The sequence below is a fragment of the Mycteria americana genome, chromosome 5 (genome assembly GCF_035582795.1).
Source record: "Mycteria americana isolate JAX WOST 10 ecotype Jacksonville Zoo and Gardens chromosome 5, USCA_MyAme_1.0, whole genome shotgun sequence".
NCBI lineage: Eukaryota > Metazoa > Chordata > Aves > Ciconiiformes > Ciconiidae > Mycteria > Mycteria americana.
In genome coordinates this window covers 21,865,861-21,888,586 of record NC_134369.1, presented here as the reverse complement: position 1 = coordinate 21,888,586, position 22,726 = coordinate 21,865,861, and the positions used below count along the sequence as shown (strand labels likewise).

The following is a 22,726-nucleotide window of genomic DNA, read 5'->3' as shown; positions in this document are numbered from 1 at the left end:
ATATCTCAAGTTGGAAGGGGGCCATAAAGGACCATTGAGTCCAAGTCCCTGCTCCTCGCAGGACTACCTAAAACTAAACCATATGACTAAGGGCGTCGTTGAGATGCTCCTTGAACTCTGACAGACTTGGTGCTCTGACCACTTCCCTGGGAGCCTGTTCCAGTGACCGACCATCCTCTCAGTGAAGAACCTTTTCCTAATGTCCAGTCTGAACCTCCCATAATGCAGCTTCATTTCACTTCCTCATGCCCTATCGCTGGTCACCAGAGAGAGGAGATCAGCACCTCCCCCTCTGCTGCCCCTCTTGAGGAAGTTGTAGACTGCGATGAGGTCACCCCTCAGCCTTCTCTTCTCTAAGCTTAACAAACCAAGTGACCTCAGCCGCTCCTCATAAGTCTTGCCCTCGAGACCTGTCACCATCTTGGTCGCCCTCCTCTGTAATAGTTTGATGTCCCTCTTATATTGAGGTGTCCAAAACTGCACACAGTACTCAAAGTGGGGGCCACACCAGCCCACTGTAGAGTGGGACAATCAGCTCCCTTGACTGGCTAGCTATGCTGTGCTTGATGCACCCCAGGACACGGTTGGCCCTTTTGGCTGCCAGGGCACCCTGTTGACTCGTATTCAACTTGCCATTGACCCAAACCCCCAGATCTCTTTCTGTGGGGCTGCTCTCCAGTCTCCTGTCCCCCAGTTTGTACGTATAACCAGGATTACCCCGTTCCAGGTGCAGAATCCAGAATTGCTCTTGTTAAATTTCATACGGTTGGTGGTTGCCTAGCTCTCTAGTCTATCCAGATCACTCTGTGAGGCCTCTCTACCCTTGAGGGAGTCCACAGCTCCTCCTAGTTTAGTATCACCAGCAAATTTACTTAATGTACATTTGACTCCTGCATCCAGATCCTTTATAAAAATGTTAAAGAGCACTGGCCCTAAAATTGAGCCCTGAGGAGCCCCACTGGTGACTGGCTGCCAGCGTGATGTAACACCCTTTATTATAATGCTTTGTCTTGACCCAGCAGGCAATTGTTCACCCAACGTATTATGGACTTGTCTAGCTGTATGCTGGACATTTTGTCCCGAAGGATGCTGTGAGAGACAGTTATCAAAATCTTTGCTAAAATAAAAAAAATCCCACATCTGCTGGCTTCCCTTGGCCAACTACTTTGTCATAAAAGGAAATTAAGTTAGTTTAAATGTGACTTTCCCTGTGTTGGCTGTAACCAATGACTGCATTGTCTCTCAATTGTTTTTTAATAACTCCCAGAATAACCTTCTCCATGATTTTACCTGGCACTGAAGTGAGACTGACAGGCCTGTAATTACCAGGGCCTTCCTTCTTACCCTTCTTGAAAATTGGGACAATATTTGCCAGGTTCCAGTCGACTGGGACCTCTCTAGATTCCCAAGACCATTGAAAAATAATGGAGAGAGGTCCTGTGATAACATCGTCCAGCTCCTTTAGTACCCTGGGATGAATCCCACCAGGCCCCATAGACTTACGTGCTTCCAGCTGAAGCACCGAGTCTTGAACAAGGTCAGAGTTGGCTGGGAGTTTATCATCCTCCCAGTCACAGTCTTCCAACACAGGGCTCCACAGGTCCCAGGCCATTCATCAGTGTTAAAGACAGAAGCGAAGAAGGCATTAAACATCTCTGCTTTGTCTACATCCCTATTTGTGAGGAGCTCTTTTTGTTGTCCTTCACAGTACTGGCCAGCTTGAACACTAATCAAGCTTTCGCTGTGTGAATTTTCTCCCTGCAGTGGCAAACAGCATCTCTGTAGTCCTCCCGTGTCAGCTGTCCTTGCTTCCGATGTCCGTATGCTTTCCTTTTCTGCCTAAGTTCTAGAAGATCCCTGCTCAGCCAAGCAGGCCTTCTGCCCCACTTGCTTAACTCCCAACACTTTGGAATTGCCTGCTCCTGAGCTTTTAAGAGAAGGCTTTTAAAAAATGACCAGCATTCATAGACCCCAATACCTTCAGTGTTGTCAGTTTGCCTTCTAAAATGGCTGTTGCAGTTCTAGCTTTTCTTAAATTGTGTTGAGATTTGCTCTTCTGTAACTTTTTAAGACCAGTATCTCTAGAAACTAAATATACAATAATATAGTAAACTTGAGTTAGTAATCATGTTTGATTCTGGGGTTAGATTACACTTCAAATACAAATTTGTTTTCATTATGCACTGTTTACAGCAGGTAATAGTTGACACTTGCTAATACCTGAAATTGAATACATGAGGTTGAAAACCCAGAGGATACTAGTATTTGGTGTTAGTTGCATGCATTGTCTTCTACTTGACCCTTAAGTGCTTTAGGCTTGAGAGCCATTGCTGTAACTTAGTTTCTGCACCTCCATCCTGAACCCAGTTCACTTAACTGATTTTTCTTCATCTTTTTTTCATTGTTAGAATGAAAATAAGCTTAAGTTCTTCCGGCTTGCTGCTGCCAAACATCAGCACTTATATCGTCTTGCCATGACTGGTGCTGGCATTGACCGCCATCTGTTCTGCCTTTATGTCGTGTCCAAGTACCTTGCTGTAGATTCTCCTTTCCTTAAGGAAGTAAGTGACTTTTATTCATAACTATTAATTACAGTAAATAATCCGTTGTTTACTTAGTGTTTTGTGGAATCTGCTTACATACTTTTAGAACTCTTACCTTTTTTCTTAGGAAAACCAGAGTTTAGCTAGCACTGCTTAACATCTGCTGGTAGATTACAAGTTAGTTTCATTTTGCTTTATGTATACACTTATTAATAGACCTATAGGAATGCTTTCCGTGAGCTTTGTAGTATAATACATGTTGTTAAGGATTGCAAAAAAAGATATAGTCAGTATTACCAAAAAAATATTGGTTGCTTGTGGTTTTTATGTATTTTCAAGTGCAACAGAGGCTGTGTGTTTTCTCTCAAGAATGTTCTTTTGGAACTGTGACAAAATTACTTTCTTTTACTGTGAGTTAAAGGAGCTGTATATTGCAATTTATTTTTTTTTAATGGTCAACATTAATGTCACTGTTTATTACTGTGACAAATGATTTAGTACTTAAACTAGATTTTAGGGTTCAGTTTTATGAAAGTAATTATATTGCACTTGTTCATGTTTTCTGATTAAGAAAAAATGTGTTCTAGCTTGTCTCCAAATTAAGCTACTCACTTTTGTCTGCTTGCCCTCCTAAATGTGAGTAGTGGCTAAGTCAGGAATAAACCAACTTTCTACAGCTTCCACAGACTTCCAGGATACAAGTGTATTGTTAGGGATTTTACAAGCTTCTAACTTGATGTAGTATCTTACCAGGATTTTAATATGGCCATTAATGATCTTGTTAACAAGACCCATTATGCAGAATTTACCAGGCTATAGACCAGATTAATCTGTTTTGAAATAGTATTTCTATTGAAAGAACTTTTATTCTCTTTGAGGAATTGACATTACGACCTCATATGTTAATGGTTTGCATATTAGGACAAGTTTAGCTGTTTCTTTTAATCTTGTTAATTGTTCATTCCATTGAAATGGGAACTGGAGTTAACCTTAATATTGCTTTATTGAGTGCTTTCTAACTTGTCTTGACTAGTTTTTGAGAAATTTGCATATTCTTAAACAGTGTGTTATATGTGTTTGCATCTCTTTCATATCTAATAAAGGTTCTGTCAGAGCCTTGGAGGCTGTCAACGAGTCAGACACCACAGCAACACATTGATCTAAAGAAGAACCCTGAGATGTTATCCTGTGGTGGAGGATTTGGACCGGTATGTTTGCTAAATACAAGTACCCCTTTAAAAACAGTTTTATTTTGAATATGCCAGTCTAAAAATTTCAGATCTGTAATACCTTAATGTTGCACATCAAAGGTGCAACACAACCTTTTAAATGCATGTGTTTAATGGTTTCCCATGATGTGGATGTGCTCAGAAAAATATGCATCACCTTTTTCTCATATCCCACTAAAAAAATGCATTATTCTTAAGGAAATACAGAGTCATCAAATGTGGTACAGGGCTCCATGGCAGAGAGATCTGATAAAGTGGGGGCTTTTATCACATTACCTACGCCCAGAGCTTCTGTACATCATGGTATTATTACAGTGGCAAATGCCTTATTACTTAAACTAGATTTTAAGGTTGAGATTTGTAAAAGTAATTATACTTGACTTGTTTTTTATATTTCCTGATTAATTAAAAAATGTGTTCATGCTTTTCTCCAAATTAAGCTAGTCACATTGTTCTGCTTGCCCTCCTAAGTGTGAATAGTGGCTAAGTCAAGAATAAAACCATATTCTACAGCTTCTGTAGACTTTCAAGAAACCAGTGTACTGTTAGAGATTTTACAAGCTTCTGACTTGCTGTAGTATTTTACCGGGTTTTGAACATGGCCGTTAATGATGATGATGTTGTTAACAAGATCTGTTAAGCAGACATGATGGGGCTATAGACTAGATTAACCTGTTTTCAAAAAGCATTTCTATTGAAAGAACAATAAGAAGGATCACAGGACTGCTCTTTGCCACACAGAAACTAGGAGAACAAGTACAGTGTATTTTGGCTGGTTTGTCAAGCTGGAAGTTGTTTGGGGGTTTTTTTGTTTGGTTGTTTTTTATTAATTTCTTCATGTTTCTGATACAGCTTTCAGTAGTTCCTGAAGTTGGAATGAGTTTAAATTGCAGTATCAAGGAAGCCTAGCTATTGCAATGCTGCTCATTCATGAGAAACTGGCTTGCTCTAGCAGATTATAAAGTCAGTATTTAGAATCCTGAAAAGGTGTGGTCTGGCAACAAAATAGGTTTTTGGCTGCAGGAATTTCTTACACTTTTTTCCTTTTGTTTTTGCTAATGCTACATTAACTGCTCCCTTCTTACTATTTCTTCATTCCTTTAATTTCCTTCCTTCAGTTGTCTGCCTTTCCAAATAACCCTGCTTACATTTACCTTCATCATTTCTTGTATCCTTACAAAAACTGTGTTTTGGTTTGCTGAAGTAGCCCAGAGAGTCACTACCTCAGGCCTTCTCTGTATGTATCGTTTTTTTTGGTTTTGGGGTTTTTTTTGTGTTCTGTAGAATATAGCCCTGTAGCACTACTGGGGAGAAGACTGTCAGGCAGCTTAACAGCAGTGGTGTCCTGGTTTCAGCTGGGATAGAGTTAATTTTCTTTCTAGTAGCTGATATGGTGCTGTGTTTTGGATTTAGGATGAGAATAATGTTGATAACACGCTGATGTTTTAGTTGTTGCTAAGTAATGCTTACACTGGTCAAGGACCTTTCAGCTTCCCATGCTCTGCCAGGTGCACAAGAAGCTGGGAGAGGGCACAGCCAAGATAGTTGATCCAAACTGGCCAAAGGGCTATTCATATGATGTCATGCTCAGTATAGAAACTGGGGGGAGTTGGCCAGGGAGCAGCAATTGCTGCTCAGGGACTGGCTGGGCATCGGTTGGCGGGTGGTGAGTGGTTGCATCCCTTGTTTTTTTTTTGTTTTTCCCTGGGTTTTGTTCCCCTCTCTCATTATTTTCCTTTTCATTATTATTATTATTATTATATTTCAATTATTAAACTGTTCTTATCTCAGCCCATGGGTTGTCTTACTTGTGCTTTTCCAGTTCTCTCCCCCGTCCCACTGGGAGGGGGGAGGGTGAGCAAGCAGCAGCATGGTGCTTAGTTGCTGACTGGGGTTAGAACACGACAAGCGGCAGCAAAGAGCTTGAAGATTGTGATCCTTTGAGTTAGGAAAGAGAGGAAGAAGGGTGGCAGCAGGATAGTCTGTATTTACTAGGCATACTTTAAATTTAACATCAGACTGAAACTTGGGACAGTTAATGCTGCTAATGTTGAAATAGGACCAGAGCTCTGCTCATGATATGGGTGTTCAGAATCATATCTTTTCTGTAGAGTCGGATGACTTTGCCTTTGGGCAAGTTTTCATAATACAAGGCTTGTATGCTCCATATTTATATACTGTATTTGTTTACTTCTGCAGAGTGATCCCATGAAACAGGATGTTTAGGTATACAACTGAACTATTTTATTCCTTTCTACTTAAGCACTGAAGCTGTATAGCTGCCTAGGACCAGACCTTGATAGGAGAAGATCTTTGAACAAGTATTCTATTTCAAAATACTAAAGCTGGGAGATATTACAGACATATATTCAGAAAATGTTAAATCCATGCACTTCAGATGAGACTAGAACTGTTTCCTTAAGTGGACTCAGTCTTCAGAATGGCACACTAAATGTGGAAGCTTAATTTTTGCTTGAGGAGAAATTGCAACTGATTTTAAAAACTGCACAGTAAGAATTGTGTAATTATGTATAAGATAATTTAGGAATGGAAGGAAAAAGAAAAAGTTTAGGACTTGTTTTTCTGTTCTTTCTTCCCCTAGGTGGCTGATGATGGTTATGGTGTTTCTTATATTATCTTGGGTGAAAATTCCATCCATTTCCATGTCTCCAGCAAAATATCTTGTTCTGAGACGGTAAGGGTCAGTCCTTTCCTATGGTTTAATAAATCTGTTCTGATATCTGCTTATAAAACTGTTCTACTCATTGCCTGAAAAAATTTACTAGGACTTGCAACATACTGTTCTGTGTTTTTTCCTTTCTCAACATGTACTGTTTGTCTCCACTTCTATAGATTTTATGAACCAAGGAAACCATATTCTATTTCACTTACCCTTTCAAGCATAAAGAAAGCATGTGGCCCAAGGTTGTCTTTACACATGTTTAGTTCCCTGGAACTTGTGTAAAATGACTCATATCTGTCCCATAAAGAGTAAGATGGGTGTCTCCTGGTTTTTGTTTTTACAGTTTTGCTTTGATTTGTCTCTGGCTGCAGTTGTAAAGACAGTAAAATGTATGCTCCCTATTCTTTAAATCTTCTTGGTTTAAATAACACTGAAAGAAGCTGGCCCATAAGTTGTAATCTGTACTTGAGAAAGATAATTAATAAAAAATTTATTAGAATAATAAATTTATTAGAATAACACCTATATTTATTAGAATAACACCCATAATGTAGTAAATGTCATCTATTCAATATCCTGCTATTGTGGAGGCCTGCTTTGAGTAAGCTTCAATTCATCCTTTCCCTTTAGATTTTTATGACTTTAATAAATATGCTGAGTTTGTTCAGGATTACATAGTTGAACTAGTTTTCCTCTTTTGACCTTAACTTGTCCGAGAGATCTTGGTGCCTTTGGTTAATCATTAAAGATTAGGAAACACAACTTTGTTTTTTCAGAGTTCAAATTGTTCTTCAGATGCCTGTTAGCTTGTACTTTAAATTTCCCTGTATTTTTTACTTATTAGTCAAGTCAAAGGTCCATACAGAAAAGGCAGCATTTCATGTGCATGGCCTTGGTATTAGTAAGGTCTTTGTAGTAGGTCCTGTAATGTAGCTAATAATTTATATTTGTAATCTTAATTTCTTCCTTGTACCATTCACCTGATACTTAGAATAAATAGAACAAGTTCATAGCTTGTTTCCACTTAGATAATTGTGATTTTAATTTTCAACTCTTTATGTAATTTTTCAATGGCAAACAATTCAGGATTCTGATAGGAACTCAAATACAGAATGTTTTTCTGCTCTTTCGGTACTCCTAGGTCATTAGTCATACACTTTCTGAACATTCTTTTGTTTTCTGAAAAGTAGCTTTTGCAAAATCTTGTATTAAAAAAAAAAATGCTGAAACCCCGCTTTTTTAAAGTAACAAAGCTATAGATGCATCTGATTTCAAAAGATTATCTCAGTTCTGTCTGTAGGAAAGTAAATGCATAATGAAGAACTCATTAGTCAGTAATAGTAAACCTGGGTTAATTTGTATAGCATTAAAATTTTTGTGGTTTAAATTCCCCATTTTATGGTAAAATACATGCCCTAATTCTGTAAGCTCCAAAATCACAAAATGTTAAAAGCTTTCTTCTTTTGCCAGAAGATAACTGTTGATTGACAGTAAAAGTCTTGGGTTTTGTTTTTTGTTTGTTTGTTTTTAAAGGATTCTCATCGTTTTGGAAAAAACATCCAAAAAGCAATGGTTGACATCATGGGTTTATTTAACCTTAGTAAAAACTGTACCAAGTGATTTGCCTTATTGGTGCCAAGCAATCTCCTGTTGTTGGGATGAGAACTCTTCTGAACAGTGAATGAGAGCAAGGTTTGTCAAACAGTAGCTGGCAAAGAAACTGAGTCAACATCTTCTTGATCACCTATGAAAACCTTAGCAGTGTATCAAATATTTCTTTTTTTTTTTTCCCAGTAGTTTGGAAGAGTTTATTTCCACAAAGGATGACTTTTATGTTTTGTATGTTTGGAAGTCTTGTATGTTTCTAGGGATGATGTACAGTATCATTGCATGAAGTCATGTATATTCTAACTCCTGCAGTTTTCTCTTAATTTTTATATACTTGCTCTTTTTTTTTTACTTAAAATTAGTCTACTTGTATTCCAGAATCAAAGGGATAAAACACATGGTCTTAAACTCAAATACTACGAAAAGTTCGATTTGCTATGTATTAATAGCAGAATGTTCTTCAATGGATCTGCTCCTTTATGTCAATGAATGACAAAACTTGTGGCTGTTTACCTTCATTGGTTTTTTTTGTTTTGTTTTTTTAAAGGTAATTTCTGTAAAACATAAAAAATCCCTGATATAACCCACCGTAACATACCAAGTTGTAGAAATTCTTTGTTTTTTGGGAAAAAAACCCCACATTGGGTAGTGCTACATTGCATAGTAAAACGTGTCGCCTAATTAGCAGCTATCACATTTTTCTTATTACTCACAAGCATGTTTGCCCCATCATTGATTTTATTTCTGTATAAATAAATGGACCTGTGTGCTTGTTCATGCAAGTGCCTTAGAAAAAGAAAGATCCTAAACCCCGGAAAAAAGCTTATGCTGGGAGTTGGGATTTGGTTTTACATTGTCTTAGTGGTATAGGAGGTGAAGGAGTAGTAATGCAGATCTAGTTTTCAAATTGTTAGGTTGATGTGGCATAAGTAGACTTGAATATGTTGCCATATGGTGCAGTTAGGTTTAAAGCTCTAACGAAATGCTCCCATCTTAAATGGCAAAGATCATTTGCCTATGAAATGCAGGAGTAACTTTGTTTGAAAGCTACAGATACTTGTGTTTATTTTGGTGAATGGTATTGGTGGTCATTTGATATAAGAGTTTCTGGGTCCCAGGGAATGTCAATTTAGTTAAATGCAACCTGTTGGATAGTCTATGAAGCAAGGCTGCCTGTAGAGGCTGATCAATTGCAGTTTGCCTGCTTTCAGCCTGGAAGGACCACTACTACGTTGCCAACCATCTGCATGAGAAGGGTAAACTATTAAAACCATGGAAAATCGCTCCAGAATGGGAAAATCCTGGCCTTCTCAAACCCCTCCTGGGAGATGCTCTTGGTCAAGCAGTTTCGGAAGGATACAAGGAGGCAGGGGAAAGCTATTTCACTCAAAAAGGAGCATAATGTTTTTCCAAGTGCAGAAATAAAATGGCTACTACAAAATGGAGTAACTTTGTGGCGATGCTTCTCTTCCCCAGGCTTTATAGGTGTCATTACTTTTTACATCCTGCAGTGCAGTAAAGTGTACCTGTTAGTGCAACATTTTGGGGTTTTGTTTGTTTGTTTTTAAATGTAAGGTACATGGCGTTTAGTAATACAGTGAATGCTGCTCCAGAGCTATGCTGATATTAAAAGGCCTTTGGGGTTGATACAAACCTTCTTATTAGACTTTGAATGTTTTCTGGCCAGTATTTCTAACTTTCTGTGCCTCTTCATATTTTGGTTTGTTTTTTTTTTACTCTGATCTAGCTATTGAAACACCTGTATATGTATGTTTGAGGTGGGAAACCTCAAAGATCCCAGATGCATATTTAAGCAAATGCACGCTTACATAAATGTAGGAACCCTCACAGGAATTGGCCAAAGACGCTCATTATTTGATTAGGTATAATGTGTGGGAAAGGACACTTTAAAATAAGCCTTTTTTTATAATAATAAATTTAAATTTTAATTTTATTAATAAATTTTAAAATAAATACTGCGGCTGGCAGGCCTGGCATTTATCAAACTACTGCAACAATTTTATAGTGATCTATTCTTTTGGAGCAGGAGAAGTAATGCACTGTGGTTTGTTTTTTTTTTTTTTTTTTGACCACTGCCCAATCTGTGCTTAAATTAACATTAGAGCATATTAGCTTGTAGGATTTTCTTTAAAAAAAAAAAAAAAAAAGTTTAGATTTGACTCTCAGGTTTTAAATGTTTCAAGTCTAATTGTAGTTAGTGCAGTTATCAATGCAACTTTACATTCTTGGAGAGTAAGTATAATTGGCACAGAAAGCTGTTTTTTATTGTAAATGTTTTAAAAATTTTGTGGTGTTAAATGTATCTTTTTTTAATTTGGAATAGATCATAATTCCTAAACAGGTAAGATTTTATTTCATTTTCTTTAAAATGTCAACAGCATGTAAATAAAATATGCTTTTTGGATGTAAATCTTAGAAATCCACGGTGAATGTAGGTTATTAATAAATAATTAATTTAAATCTTGATGTTCAATATTGTGTACATACAGTAAAACTGCTTGCTTTTTTGCTCAAAAGCTGTAGGAATGTAACTGAAATTACCTAGATTTGAATGAACCTTCTAGTACAGTGTACTTTATAATAAAGTAGAATGTTCATATTCCAGAAAATATTAATTTGTTACTAAAACCTTGAATCACTTATTCTCAATTAGTGATTTAAGAGCTCAAAGTTAGGGCTCAGTAGGTGGTAAAAGTCAGGTTGGATGATAATAAATTGATCTGTTTATTAAATAGTAGTGTGGAATTGGTGGAATACCTCAAATGTGCATTTTCCAAATTTATTTTGGCTATTTCATGCCAGAAATTAGGATAGCATTAAGTGCATTTAGAGGCTACTGTTGTCCAGGATTAACACCATTCCAAACTAAATATTCTTTTAAGGGTTGGGGTTTTTGAGGGACTAAGGAAGTATGTGCCTGACCTTGAAAATCATAGTTCTAATTCAGCCTTTGTACCAATTGTTTTCGTGTATAAAATATATTAATTTAAGCTAGGGATTTTTTTATCTGTTCAATTACTCTACATCTATGGTTAGTTATTTATATCCAACACTTTGTCTCTATTTTCTACGCTCTTCTGTGACTTCAAAAAATAAAATAAAATTTCACAATTACCACTACTTAGTACAATGTTTAGTATCTTTTGTATCTTCTTCCGAGATCCCTTGCTGCTGTTTCTGGACTTGTGAAATCATTGCTATTAAATCCAGTTAGGAATGGTAGTAGCAGACTATTCAGTTTATTTTAGTGGTGATTTATACATGTCTTGCTAGTTAATAGGGAATGTGTTAATGAACAATTTTTCTTTTTCAGGTTCAGTAGAAAGAAGAAACAACACAGGTCTTACTTTAGATGAGTTTTTTCATGAGATCCAAATAACTGTGGAATGTTTCTGTGAAACAGTCCATCTGCAAGCTAGTGGATAGCACTGGTTTGATCTTTTCAGTGAATAATCCATAGAATATGAATGGAAAGCAGTGGAGAACTAATTCAGGCACAGAAATTTAACATTCTTAAAATGTTATTTGCTTTATCTGAAGTTTTCCAGTACCTGAAAACTCCTTTGAAATGGCATTAAAACTGGGGACTACTTTGAGACAGTTGAAGAGGATTTTTTTTTTACCCTTTAAAGGTTCATGTGCTGGTTTTTTAATTGCTGTTTAATTAAGGAAAAAAAAAAAAACCAACAAACACCAAACAACAACAAAACCCCACCAAATAGTTTTGTGTGAGAGACCATTTTCACAGTCGTTTAGCTTGCTGCTTTTCTGGATGTTGCAGCCTTCGCTATATGAAAGAACACAGTGATTTCAATTTCACATTTCATCTCTTAGATACTCTTAGTTCCTGGTTGTATTTCAAACATTTCCTACCAAGGGTGGATACTGAAGTTGTAAATTAATCAATCTGAACAGAAATGCTGTATGGAAACTTTCTAGGCACAGAAAATACTGATTTATTTTTTAGGGTTTTTTCCCCTCTGTGAAAGGGAGATGAAAGGCAGCTTAAAATTTTTTTGTGTGTGTTTTTAGTTGCTGTGTTTTTTTAATACATGAAATTTCTAAAAATGAAGACAATATATAAAATGAAAAGTTCAGGTTCAATTTCTGCTTTCAAGGAAACCATTTTTTATCTTAAATAACCATAGGTAGTGGCCTGGTAGGGTTGGAGTGTTTTCTAAACTCTGAAATCTTTATGGCACCAGGGTGACAATTCCAAGAATTACATAGTGAGTTGTAGAAAGGGCTCTAAGAGCAGAAGCTGGAAGCCAGCTATTTCACAGAATCACAGAATGGTTGAGGTTGGAAGGGACTGCTGGAGGTCATCTGGTTCCAACCAGATGGTTGCCCAGGACCATGTCCAGATGGCTTTTTGAATATCTCCAAGGGTGTAGAGTCTACAACCTCCCTGGGCAATGTGTGCCTGTGCTCGGTCACCCACACAGTGAAAAAGTGTTTCCTGATGTTCAGGGGGAAACTCCTGTGTTTCAGTTTGCGCCCATTGCCTCTTGTCCTGTTACTGGGTGCCACAGAAGAGAGCCTGGCTCCATCTTCTTTGCACCCTACTTTCCCTTCCACTTTATATCTCTAGGCTAAACAGTTCCAGCTCTCTCAGGCTTTCCTTGTAGGAGATGACAATTCCCTTAATCATCTTCATGGCCCTTTGTTGGACCCTCACGAGTATGTCCATGTCTCCCTCGTATTGGGGAGCCCGGAACTGGACACAGTACTGCAGGTGTGGCCTTACCAGTGCTGAGTAGCACTCTTGTACATGGATTATAACAAATAACCTCTTACTCAGTAGTAGGGTCCTGGTTAATCTTTGATTCCTTGTAATGCAAGATAATTTTCAAGGGAAATTATGCTTTAAATACAAAACAAACAAAAAATCCCTCAAAACACCCAATCTAATTCACAGGCGCTGCGTACGCGCGCTGCTGCCTCTGCGGAGTGCGAGACTCGCCCGCGCTGGCGGGGGGGGGGGGCAGGGCAGGGCAGGGCAGGGCAGGCTGGAGGCGGTGCTCTGGCGCATGCCCAGCCCGCCATTAACGGTCTGGCGCGTGGTCGTCACTCCCCACTCACTGAAGGGCGGCGCCAGCGATGAGGGAAGGTGAATTGCTTGAGGGAAGGGGAAGAGACATGCCCTCTGCTGAGGTCATGGAGTGGAGGTGGGGCCTGTCCCTTTCCTTTCTGCCCTGGAAACCAGCGTGGTGGTGAGGGGGGAGGGCAGCCGGAGCTTCTGGGCAGGGCTGATCTCCTACCATGCCCTACCCCATGGATGTCCCAGAGCTGGTGGCGGTTGGCGCATATGGGTCAGAGAGACTTGAGGCTTCAGAGGGCTGCTGTATCCCAGTCCAGTCAGGGGGACATGGGTAGCTAAACCCTCCCCATATTGCCTTAGTCGAAATCAAGAAATAGTAGTGATGACAGTGCAGGTGCATCTTGGCCTATGCTTTTTAACGGTGACCTTGTGATACTCTGGGTAGAGGTGCTTTGGCTTGTGTTGTCTATAACTGGTGATAGTGACATGGGGAGTACAGATGACGTTTGGTCTTAATGTGCTACTTACTGACACAAACTTAAAACAGTGTAATTATAGCTGCCTAAGTGTACTATGTCAAATTTGATTTTTTTTTTACTACTAATGCCAAGTAGCAAAATTCTGATTTAAGTTTGAATGCTGTTAATGTGTTTAAAAGTTACAAAGAATATGTTCTTATGGTAAAAGCAGCTCGTTTGTGTTGGCATGGTGGCCTGTATTTTCTGAAAGCTAGATTCAAAACTCCAACAACCTCTTCCAGCATTTTGTTTTTAAATTTCACAGTTACATGTTAATTGGGTTAATCTTCAGTATTATATATACATGTTGTTTGGTTAAGACTATTTCATTCACTTCTAGATAGAAAAACTATTCAGAAGAATACTGAAATAGAAAATTTAATTATCTTCAATGGAAAAAATAAATATGAGCCAGTTGAGAGTCTGTCCATGACTATGGAGAATCAGATATTGCTTGATGTAAGATCAGTAATAGACAGTGGAATTGTACCTGAAATATTTAGTCAAAATAGTCCTGTTAGTTCTGAAAACTTTAATCTGGAAACTGCAGTAATTAATAATCCCATTGAAGAAGGATTGCTGTCTAGTCAAGATAATCGTTTATGTACTGTAAATGTGGGAGAGACTTTGTTAGATCACTTCAAGTATCCACTTACCATTGAAAATCAAAACACAACAGTAAAAGTTGAAGTACATCCATATGGAAACAACAGCTGTGATGATGAAGATCTTGAAAAATACAAGGAATTAAATCTTCCAGAGGAAGCTGAACATATGCATTATCTGCCTTCAAATGGTGTCCAGTTCCTTTCTTCTGTAGCGATGCAGCATAAAAATTGCAGTGTTCCAACGTCAACCATTTTCTCTCAAGAAGGAACAGTCAATCAAAATGTCAGAATGATACCAGTAAGATTAAGCAGAATAAGAATTTTTATATATTCATGCTTATTTGTGACTTAAATGTGGGGAATTGCCAGATTAAAACTTATATGGGAGCCACATAATGTTTAAAGTTATGTCATAAATTTTATACTAAAACAAACTTAGTAGTAAATACAGAAATAAATTTCTGCTTTATATTGCCAGAAATAGCATGCAATGTGAACATATGGTTCTGACTGCTGTCCTTTTTTGTCCATGTTATGAGCCATATTTTTAAATGGCTGGGGAGTTATTTTGCTCGTTAAAAAAATCTTAACCATGTCATAAATATGCCCACTTTAGTTTTATATGTTACCGTCTGTATTAGCAACTATTAGATAATTGTACAAAGTACAGATAGGATATTAACTTTTGTTCTTTAGTTCCACAGGTGACACACTTGACATCTTAAAATTTATAGTCTAAATGAGTTAAAAATTAATTTATTTGCAGTAGTAAACCATAGCCTGTATTGTTAAATATTTATGGAGAATGTAGTTTTGTAAGAGAGGGGGGTTTCTCATTGCTTACCACGCTTGGCAGTTTTTCTGTATAGTTTGAAGTTACATTTTCTATGTTGGATCAATTACTATCTAGAAATGTACACAGCATAAAGCTTCTTGTGATGCTCACAGGACCAAATCCATCTGCTTAATGAAGGCTATTCATGTGTAGAATGCTTACGTGTCCTTGCATCTTTGTTTATGGCTGTACAATATCATCTGAAGACACCTCCAAATTTTAAGTTTGCACTGTGGCTGCTTCTAGAGGGGCACTGAGGTTTCCTCTGAGAAGCTATCTTGAAATAATTAAGCATACCAGCTGACTTTTTTTTCCATGTAAATATTTTGACAAAGAGTCCTGTTCTCAGATTCAAAAATCAAAAGCATTTAAAAAAACCCCAAAACTCACAAAAATCACTTGGTTGAAAACGAGGTCTGATTTTTCCCTTGCAGTATCCCACCAAAGTGCCAGGCTGAAGCCAGGTCACAGCTGCGGGCCTGTCTGTGTAGGAAACCTATCACAGAAGTAATTGCTGACACTACCCAGCCCAATGTGTTTCCCAGTGGCGTTTCATCCTGAGATGCTTGAGGTCTACTGTGACAGTTACCTTACGTGTTTTGATTTTCCTTCTGATTTCAGGTTATGGTTATAGTTTAAACATATCTCTGGCTTGGAAGGGTGTTTACACACATGCTCGATATTATCAGTAGTTCTTTAATAATTGAGACGTTCAATCTTTTGAACTTTTAATAAGATTCAAAAGACTGGTGAAGCCTGTAGACAATAAAGATGTGATTAAGGCATAACAGTTGCTTTCTTCAAAGTAGAGTTGAAGATAATGAAAATTTGTTAGTCTCTGTACAAGGAGCTAAAAATAAGACTTAGAAAAAATCTTTCTGACCAGCTCTCTTCCTAGTATCCTTACAGTTTATCACACTACATCTGCATGTTTCCTTAATCTGCCATTTTTCTTGAAGGTATTAGAACAAAATTCTAATCAGGTTGTAAATAATTTTATTGAAATAAAGCAAGCTGATTGGTTGTTTCTACGCTGCTTGCTTACCCTCCTAAACTGCTGTCTATATTAAGAGGAAGCACAGCACACGGAGGTAGAGAGCAACTTGGCTAGTTCGAACAATCTCAATTCTAATTTGAAACTAGAAAATAGCTGGTTTCTGTCTTTGTCCCATTTTCTGTTCATTTGGTTTGGTTTTGAAAACAGAAATGTAGGTATTAAGTATGATGCTATTATATTGTAAATGTGTTAGATCTGAACCATAACTATATGTCGAGCAGAAAAAGCAGAAATAATATTCAAGGTATATAATAGTATCCGGTAATGCTGAATAGGTCGCAGCATTTATGTGCTTAATTATGTCATGAAAATGTAAATAACTTCCAATTTTCAAGGTCACTTTAAGACAGTTTTTTGTTTATTCATTTGGCTTTCTAAAAATGAGTCATTTAATGCATAAAATAGTTATAAATAAAACATTGTTTTCTTCAGGTGTTCAGATCATTCATACCTCCAGTTGCAGGTGAGAATAAATGTATTTGTCATGATCAATTTAAAGGAATCCAAAACAATACTATGCAGTTACAAAACTTGACCAATTGCTTAAATGGTAAGTGCCCCAAGTGATTGAGAGCTGCTTTTTTTTTTTTTTTTGTCTCCTCTTGTAAGCTTAGGGAAGGATTTAAATAGCTAAATATATTAATTTCTGGATTTGGCAAATTGCAGTATGAGCCTTTTCTCATAATGTTAATATAACTAAGAATATTTGAAGGGAGAATGGACCACTGTTTGTTCGTGTATGTTAATGTTGCTTCAACCATGTAGTTCAGTCTTACTTGTGATTTTCCCTTCCTCTCATACCACCTCACCATTCCTTCAGGGGACTGTGAAGAAGATATTCTTTCTTGCAGCACAATTTTTATTTTTATTGAGTTGAACAGTGTTTTAATTTCATTTTGAAGTTTGACCACCAGTTATGAAAGTTAGGTGGTTTGCACTGACACTGCTCATGATAGTAAGCTCGTGAGCAGTTGTTTGATGTGTTCTGCCCATAACCTGTTCACAGTCCTGCTCAGGGTTAAACTGACTGCTAGATTTGATCTTACAAGGTGGTTTATCCTGAAGCTAAATGAATTTTACCAAATGGGCACGATAAACCTTTTAAAGACGTCAAAAAGACCCAGACTGAAGTCTGTTTTTTCCAGCAAGTCTGTTACAAAAGAATATTAAATATTTCTTTCACAAGAATGTAATGCTGTAATGACATCAAAATCTCTTTTACTGATGTATAAAACACTGATCTTTTTTGTAAACAAAATGTGCTTTATTTTATGTACTAGAATCTTCCAGTGATATCTGTGGCTTACCTCAGACTAGTGCTTCTGTCTATGATGAAATAGTAAGTATGCATGTAAGATTTTGTTATTATTGGAAGAATCTGTCCAAGTGTTGAATGTCTAAAGTGGGATTTATTTAAGTGCTAGAGGGTAAAAGGTTCTTTCAAACACTGTCCTATCTGATCTATTCACAAAAGAGAGGAAAGAAAAATGTTGCTCTGTAGATTTCCTATACTGCTACATTGTGGAGGAAGGAAGGATAGCATCTGGATTTTTCGCCTGTTTCCATTCCTCAAGTCTAGTTGGCTCCTGTCTGCCACTTGCACATTCTGGTTCCAGTTCAGGCCAGCTGGGGAGGGGGCTTCTAAGGCCACTTGAACACAAACTGCCTAGTGGGACTCCACCAAATACCCTTGGGCAGCTGATTAGTATTTGAGCCTGTATCACATGTGCAGTGTGTATAAAGGAACAGAGCTGAGGATGAAAATCTGGCTTTCATATTAGCATTCCGTCCTATGGAGAGATATTCTTTGCAATTTAATTATTCTCTTAAAATGCTTGAGTTTTTCAAATATAATTTCTGAGATATGTGCAAGACAAACTATAGGAATTCAGGTATTTCATGAAAAGGAGATTTCTGAAAATTACTGGAATTTTGTGGCCAGGTTTTTCAAGGTTGTCCATTTGGTGTTTTAAAGTGTGTACTGAGAGGGGCAAGGCTTCATCTGTAAGTGTGACTTTTGTGAAGATGACACTGTAATAAGTTAATGGATTGGCAAGATAGGTGATAAATTGGTTTTCAACAAATGCAGGTGGCACCACATCTGTGATGGTATGCCATGACACACAGTAGTTGATCACCGTAACAAAAGTTCATTTTGGAACAATCTGATTTATAGGTATAACTGAATTTGCAGTCCAGTCTCAGGTGATTACTTCTCACTTAGACTAAATCCCAATGTTCCTCAGTAAAGTTATATAATTCAAGATTAATTCTTGTTTTGCATAATTTGCTGTGACTGTTGCCTAACTTCTCCAAGGCAGTTTAGAGATCGGTTGATGCTTTGTGATGTTGGAGACACTGAACATCATTGTTACTGTGAAGTATATTACTGTTCATGGTTATTCTTCAGGAATATTTTTACTTGAAATATAAGCAAAAATAATTCTGCCATTGACAAGTAAATTAACTATTCTTGGTATTACATTTGAATACAATCCTTGCTTTAAAATATATGATTTATGCAGATAAATTTTTTTAATTTATTGTATTTGCTGGAATTTAAAGTAGATTTTAAAGCATGCCTGTTAAGATTTAAAACTTTATATTTCAGGCTGAGGTAAGAGAGGCAGTTAGTAATGTTATCGAGAATCACCAAGACAGAGCAATTTTTCAGAGTTCAAATGTTGACGAGTCTGGTTGCAAGTTATTAGCATTGCACAGTGTAGTGGAGGAATCCAGATGTTCACACAGAAATTATTCCAATCCTGTGGTAATTATATCCTGTAATTGATAGCAAAATTATATGCTAGAGAAAATTAACTTACTTATTTGTAGCATGCTAGCATCAAGAAGTCCCACTTAGTAAGTGGTGTATCAAGAATAATAAGACAATCCCTTCCTTGGACTCACAGTCTAAATTTTATCTAGTTATAGTGTACTTATATATAAGTACACTAATATATATAAGTAAGTACAGAAATGTATAAGTGTGTACACAAATATATATATAAAAAGTATATATATAAAGTTATATATATATATATATAAAACATATTCTTTTCTATTTAACAGCTGGAAAAAAAACCAATGTGAAGATTACTTAATCCAAAGGAAAAGTCTTGATTTAAAATCACAGCTAAATAAATTAAATGAAACATGAACAATTACAATGGCATGTTCTGGTTAGGGAACTGAATCTGAAGCCAGCACACTAGTAAATAGCTAGAATATGCTCTACAAAGCCCCATGGAGCAATTTAGAGAACCAGGAATCCATATTACCTAGATTGAGGAGCTACAGTGTTAGATCTCAATAGCTGCTTCCAAAAATAAATTAAAATTAAGGGTCAAAAAGTAAACATCTTAATGCATAATGATCCATTTGTTTGAGAGATTCCAGTCTGTGATTATGAAGCTTTATATAAGACAGGTGGTACCTGGTATACCACAGGTATGGAAACCTTTATATCTATATGCTTAGAATTACAGTTTCTTAGATGAAAGCTAATCATTAGTTATTCATTCCAGGTTATCTGCCAGTTGGAAGGAGGTACTCAAATACTCTGTATAAACACTTGTGGCACACAAGAACTGAAACCACTTCATCTAATTCCTGAGTATCACAACCAACATAATTATCTTCAATCAGGTACAATAAAAGTGAAAATTATCTCTAGCCTGTCAGATAGTATATAATCGATTGTTAATGTGCAACTGCATGTGTTTATGTTCTTAAGCAGCAACAGTGGGAGACGAGCCAAAGCTGATGTAGCTATCACAAGTTATTATTTTACTTTATTTTATAACTGAAAAATTGCTAGGCGCTTCAGTGTAATAAGAATTATGTAATGAATATGTTGAATTTATTGAAAGTTTTTAATATAGAGATTACTTTCCATATAAAGCGCATTTAGCATAAGCACCTGCATACATTTGCATTTACCCTAGCTTGCCACCAAGTGTCACTGTTTCTCTATAAATGAAGAGCAGCATTGAGGGCTATGGTTATACTTCAGCCTTGGGATTCTGAATCTCTCACTAATATTTACATAATTATGTGAACTTGAAATGCCATCGGTTTTTAAAGAAAGTGGTTTCTGAGGTCCTAAAGTTAATGCTATTTAGATGGAGTAACACGTTTTCATCTGAGCAGCAACAAAGTATTTGAGTGTAGTTTAGTTTTAATTTAAATAAATATTTCTTTACCTAAATATAGCTTCCTCAAAAACATTATTAACAAGATCTATTTCATTATTTATTATTATAATTTTATTACAGTGGTGCATTTTGATGGCAATGTGAAAACAAAGCATTTTAGTATTAGGCACCATACAAGCACAGATATTGCTCTCAATATCAATAGGTGCTGAGTGTGAGCATCTCAGCAGATGCCTCGGGTATGGAGCCTGTTTACTTATATTTGTCAGAAGCTATCAGAAAAGTAAACCAGGCACATTCAAGTTAAAGGTCATGTTCCTGTATGAAATTCAAACTCTCATTCATTTGCTGTAATGTTAGGGAAGAAAAAGCTGAGGAGGAGTGTGCTGGCATATGTTTTTTAGTTTTATTTGCTTGAGCTTCCTTCTGTTTTACTCATCTTCACAGGAAGTAAAAGAATTACGTCCAGAAATTATATCTAAAAGTTTCTAGGGACTAATCTCTTCAACTTTTGAATTAAGCTGTCTTTTGGCTTCCATTATTTTTTTCTTTCTTTAGATGGGAAGGAAGTAAGTACGGGTATAAGAATCATCTTGTAATCTTGCTATGACTAATGTTTGCTTTTTCTGCATAGGCCAGGATGCTCATGTACTTACATGCAGTTCTTCACCAGGACTTACCCAAAGACTTACTCTTATGGCTATGGGTTTTTTAGTAATTTTTTTCATAAGCTAAACATCTCTGTTCCAGATGCTCTCCCAGAACTTTGGAAATTTGTAAAATAAGAAGTCAGGATAAATATATTTAATTGTTTCTGACACTTTTCTTATTTTATCAAAATATTTTAAGTCTATGGCATTTGAATTTAAACGTACTTGATGTCATAGAGTAAAAACATCCTATTCTCCTATCTGACAAATTGGTGATGGGTTCTTCTGTCAGGGGTATTTTTATGTGGTCAAGTTTTTATTCTTGTTTTTTTTCAATGAGAAAAACATTTCTGGAGAGAAAACTTCTAGGTCCTTCATTGACACTATTTATTGTAGAGTAAGTTTGGATTCAAAACTAAATTGTAGGAGAAAGTGCTAACAGAGGACAGACAGCCTCAGGTAATTTTTTTTATTAACAAAAGAAGTTGAAGATACCAGTTTGCCTGTATGCTTAATTAAAAAAATATTTATGCATAAATGAAACTTTATACACTGTGAGTAGTTGTGCTGTCTTCAGGCAAATGTCTTCTTTTCAGATGTGGACAACCCTGAAACAGCTGTACTGGCGCAGTTTTTGCCTGTTCCAGGTGAACTAGTTCTGAATGAACAAGAGGTAAAGAAGCTTTATCCTTTAAACTTGTTAAGTAAAATACGTGCTCTTTTTCCTTTTCTTAAAATGGATTGTTAAATCTCTGTTGGGAAGTAACAATTGTATGCATTTTCTAAAGGCAGTTTAGCTAGTTTGGAGAGATTAATTCTGCACTCAGTATACTTTCTGCATATAAAGGTTTCTGATTTCAACATTTTCTAGAAGTAATACCAGAATTAAAAATGCAGTTTTCTGTAAGAAAAATACATTTATTCCAGTTTTGAAACCTAGAATTTGGTATTGTATGGATTATGTTATTTCTGAGAACCATTTTAAGACTCTCTTCGGGTGAAGGAAAGTACATTGACTTTTACCAGAAGAAGGGGAATATTAAAACTACTTCCGGTAGTTTTTACACTCTTTTCTCTTGATTAGGATTTAAAAGTCATTAAGTCTTTATAACTTTTGTCGATTTTTTTTTGTTGTTGTTGTTGATGAAAATTGAACAGAAGACTAAAAATCTTTGCAGATGTTTGGCTTCTCGTGTGTTACTGCCAACAGAGCTGGTAGCAAAAATCACTGCAAATTTTTAATTGTTAACTTTTGATTTGTGTGAAGTGAATGTGATGTTGGTACAAACACAGCAAATGGTTTGTGGATAGCAGACACTATTATAAAAGAGGGAAGAAAAAAACAAAGGGCCAGATCGAACAATGACCTAGGGAGTCTTTCATCTCTAAAAGTGGTATATCTGAAAATTGGTGACTAAACATTCTGGAGCAGTGATGTAGACAGGCTTGTAATTCTTCTCTATCTTGATCACAAATTAGTTGTTTCCTGGATTTCTTCTCTTGCTTTAAATATATGAATTTTCCTCTTCTTTATGGTCAGCTAGATTAATCACCTGTTAAAATAACAGTTGATTTACAATTATTCACTGTCCCTCCATTACCAGTAATATCAGTGTAATCCTAATTGTTTTTTCCCTTGTCTCTCTGCATAGCCAGGCCCTTATTAATCATATGTCTGAAGAGACAACAGATCTGCAGTGTGTTTTCTTGGCCTGTGAGCTGATTCTTTTTTTAAAATTTTGCTTAGTCTTCAACCAATTAGATGTGATGTTGCAG

General features: G+C 36.6%; 1 protein-coding gene across 10 annotated transcripts in view; it reads left to right on the top strand.

Annotated features, from left to right (window-relative positions):
- The window catches only part of LOC142410263 (carnitine O-palmitoyltransferase 1, liver isoform-like), a 65,375-nt gene that overhangs the window by 36,477 nt on the left and 6,172 nt on the right, over positions 1 to 22,726 (top strand). For 7 of the 10 annotated variants that reach the window (XM_075502451.1, XM_075502445.1, XM_075502449.1 and 4 more), the window contains 4 exons: positions 2,409 to 2,561; positions 3,647 to 3,751; positions 6,375 to 6,467; positions 7,989 to 9,508. In XM_075502451.1, coding sequence (XP_075358566.1) covers positions 2,409 to 2,561; positions 3,647 to 3,751; positions 6,375 to 6,467; positions 7,989 to 8,075 — 438 coding nt within the window. In that variant the 3' untranslated portion in view covers positions 8,076 to 9,508. Of the gene's footprint in view, positions 1 to 2,408; positions 2,562 to 3,646; positions 3,752 to 6,374; positions 6,468 to 7,231; positions 7,399 to 7,988; positions 9,509 to 22,726 lie in introns of those variants that run through there. The other 3 variants (XR_012775890.1, XM_075502452.1, XM_075502453.1) reach the window with 3 other exon arrangements.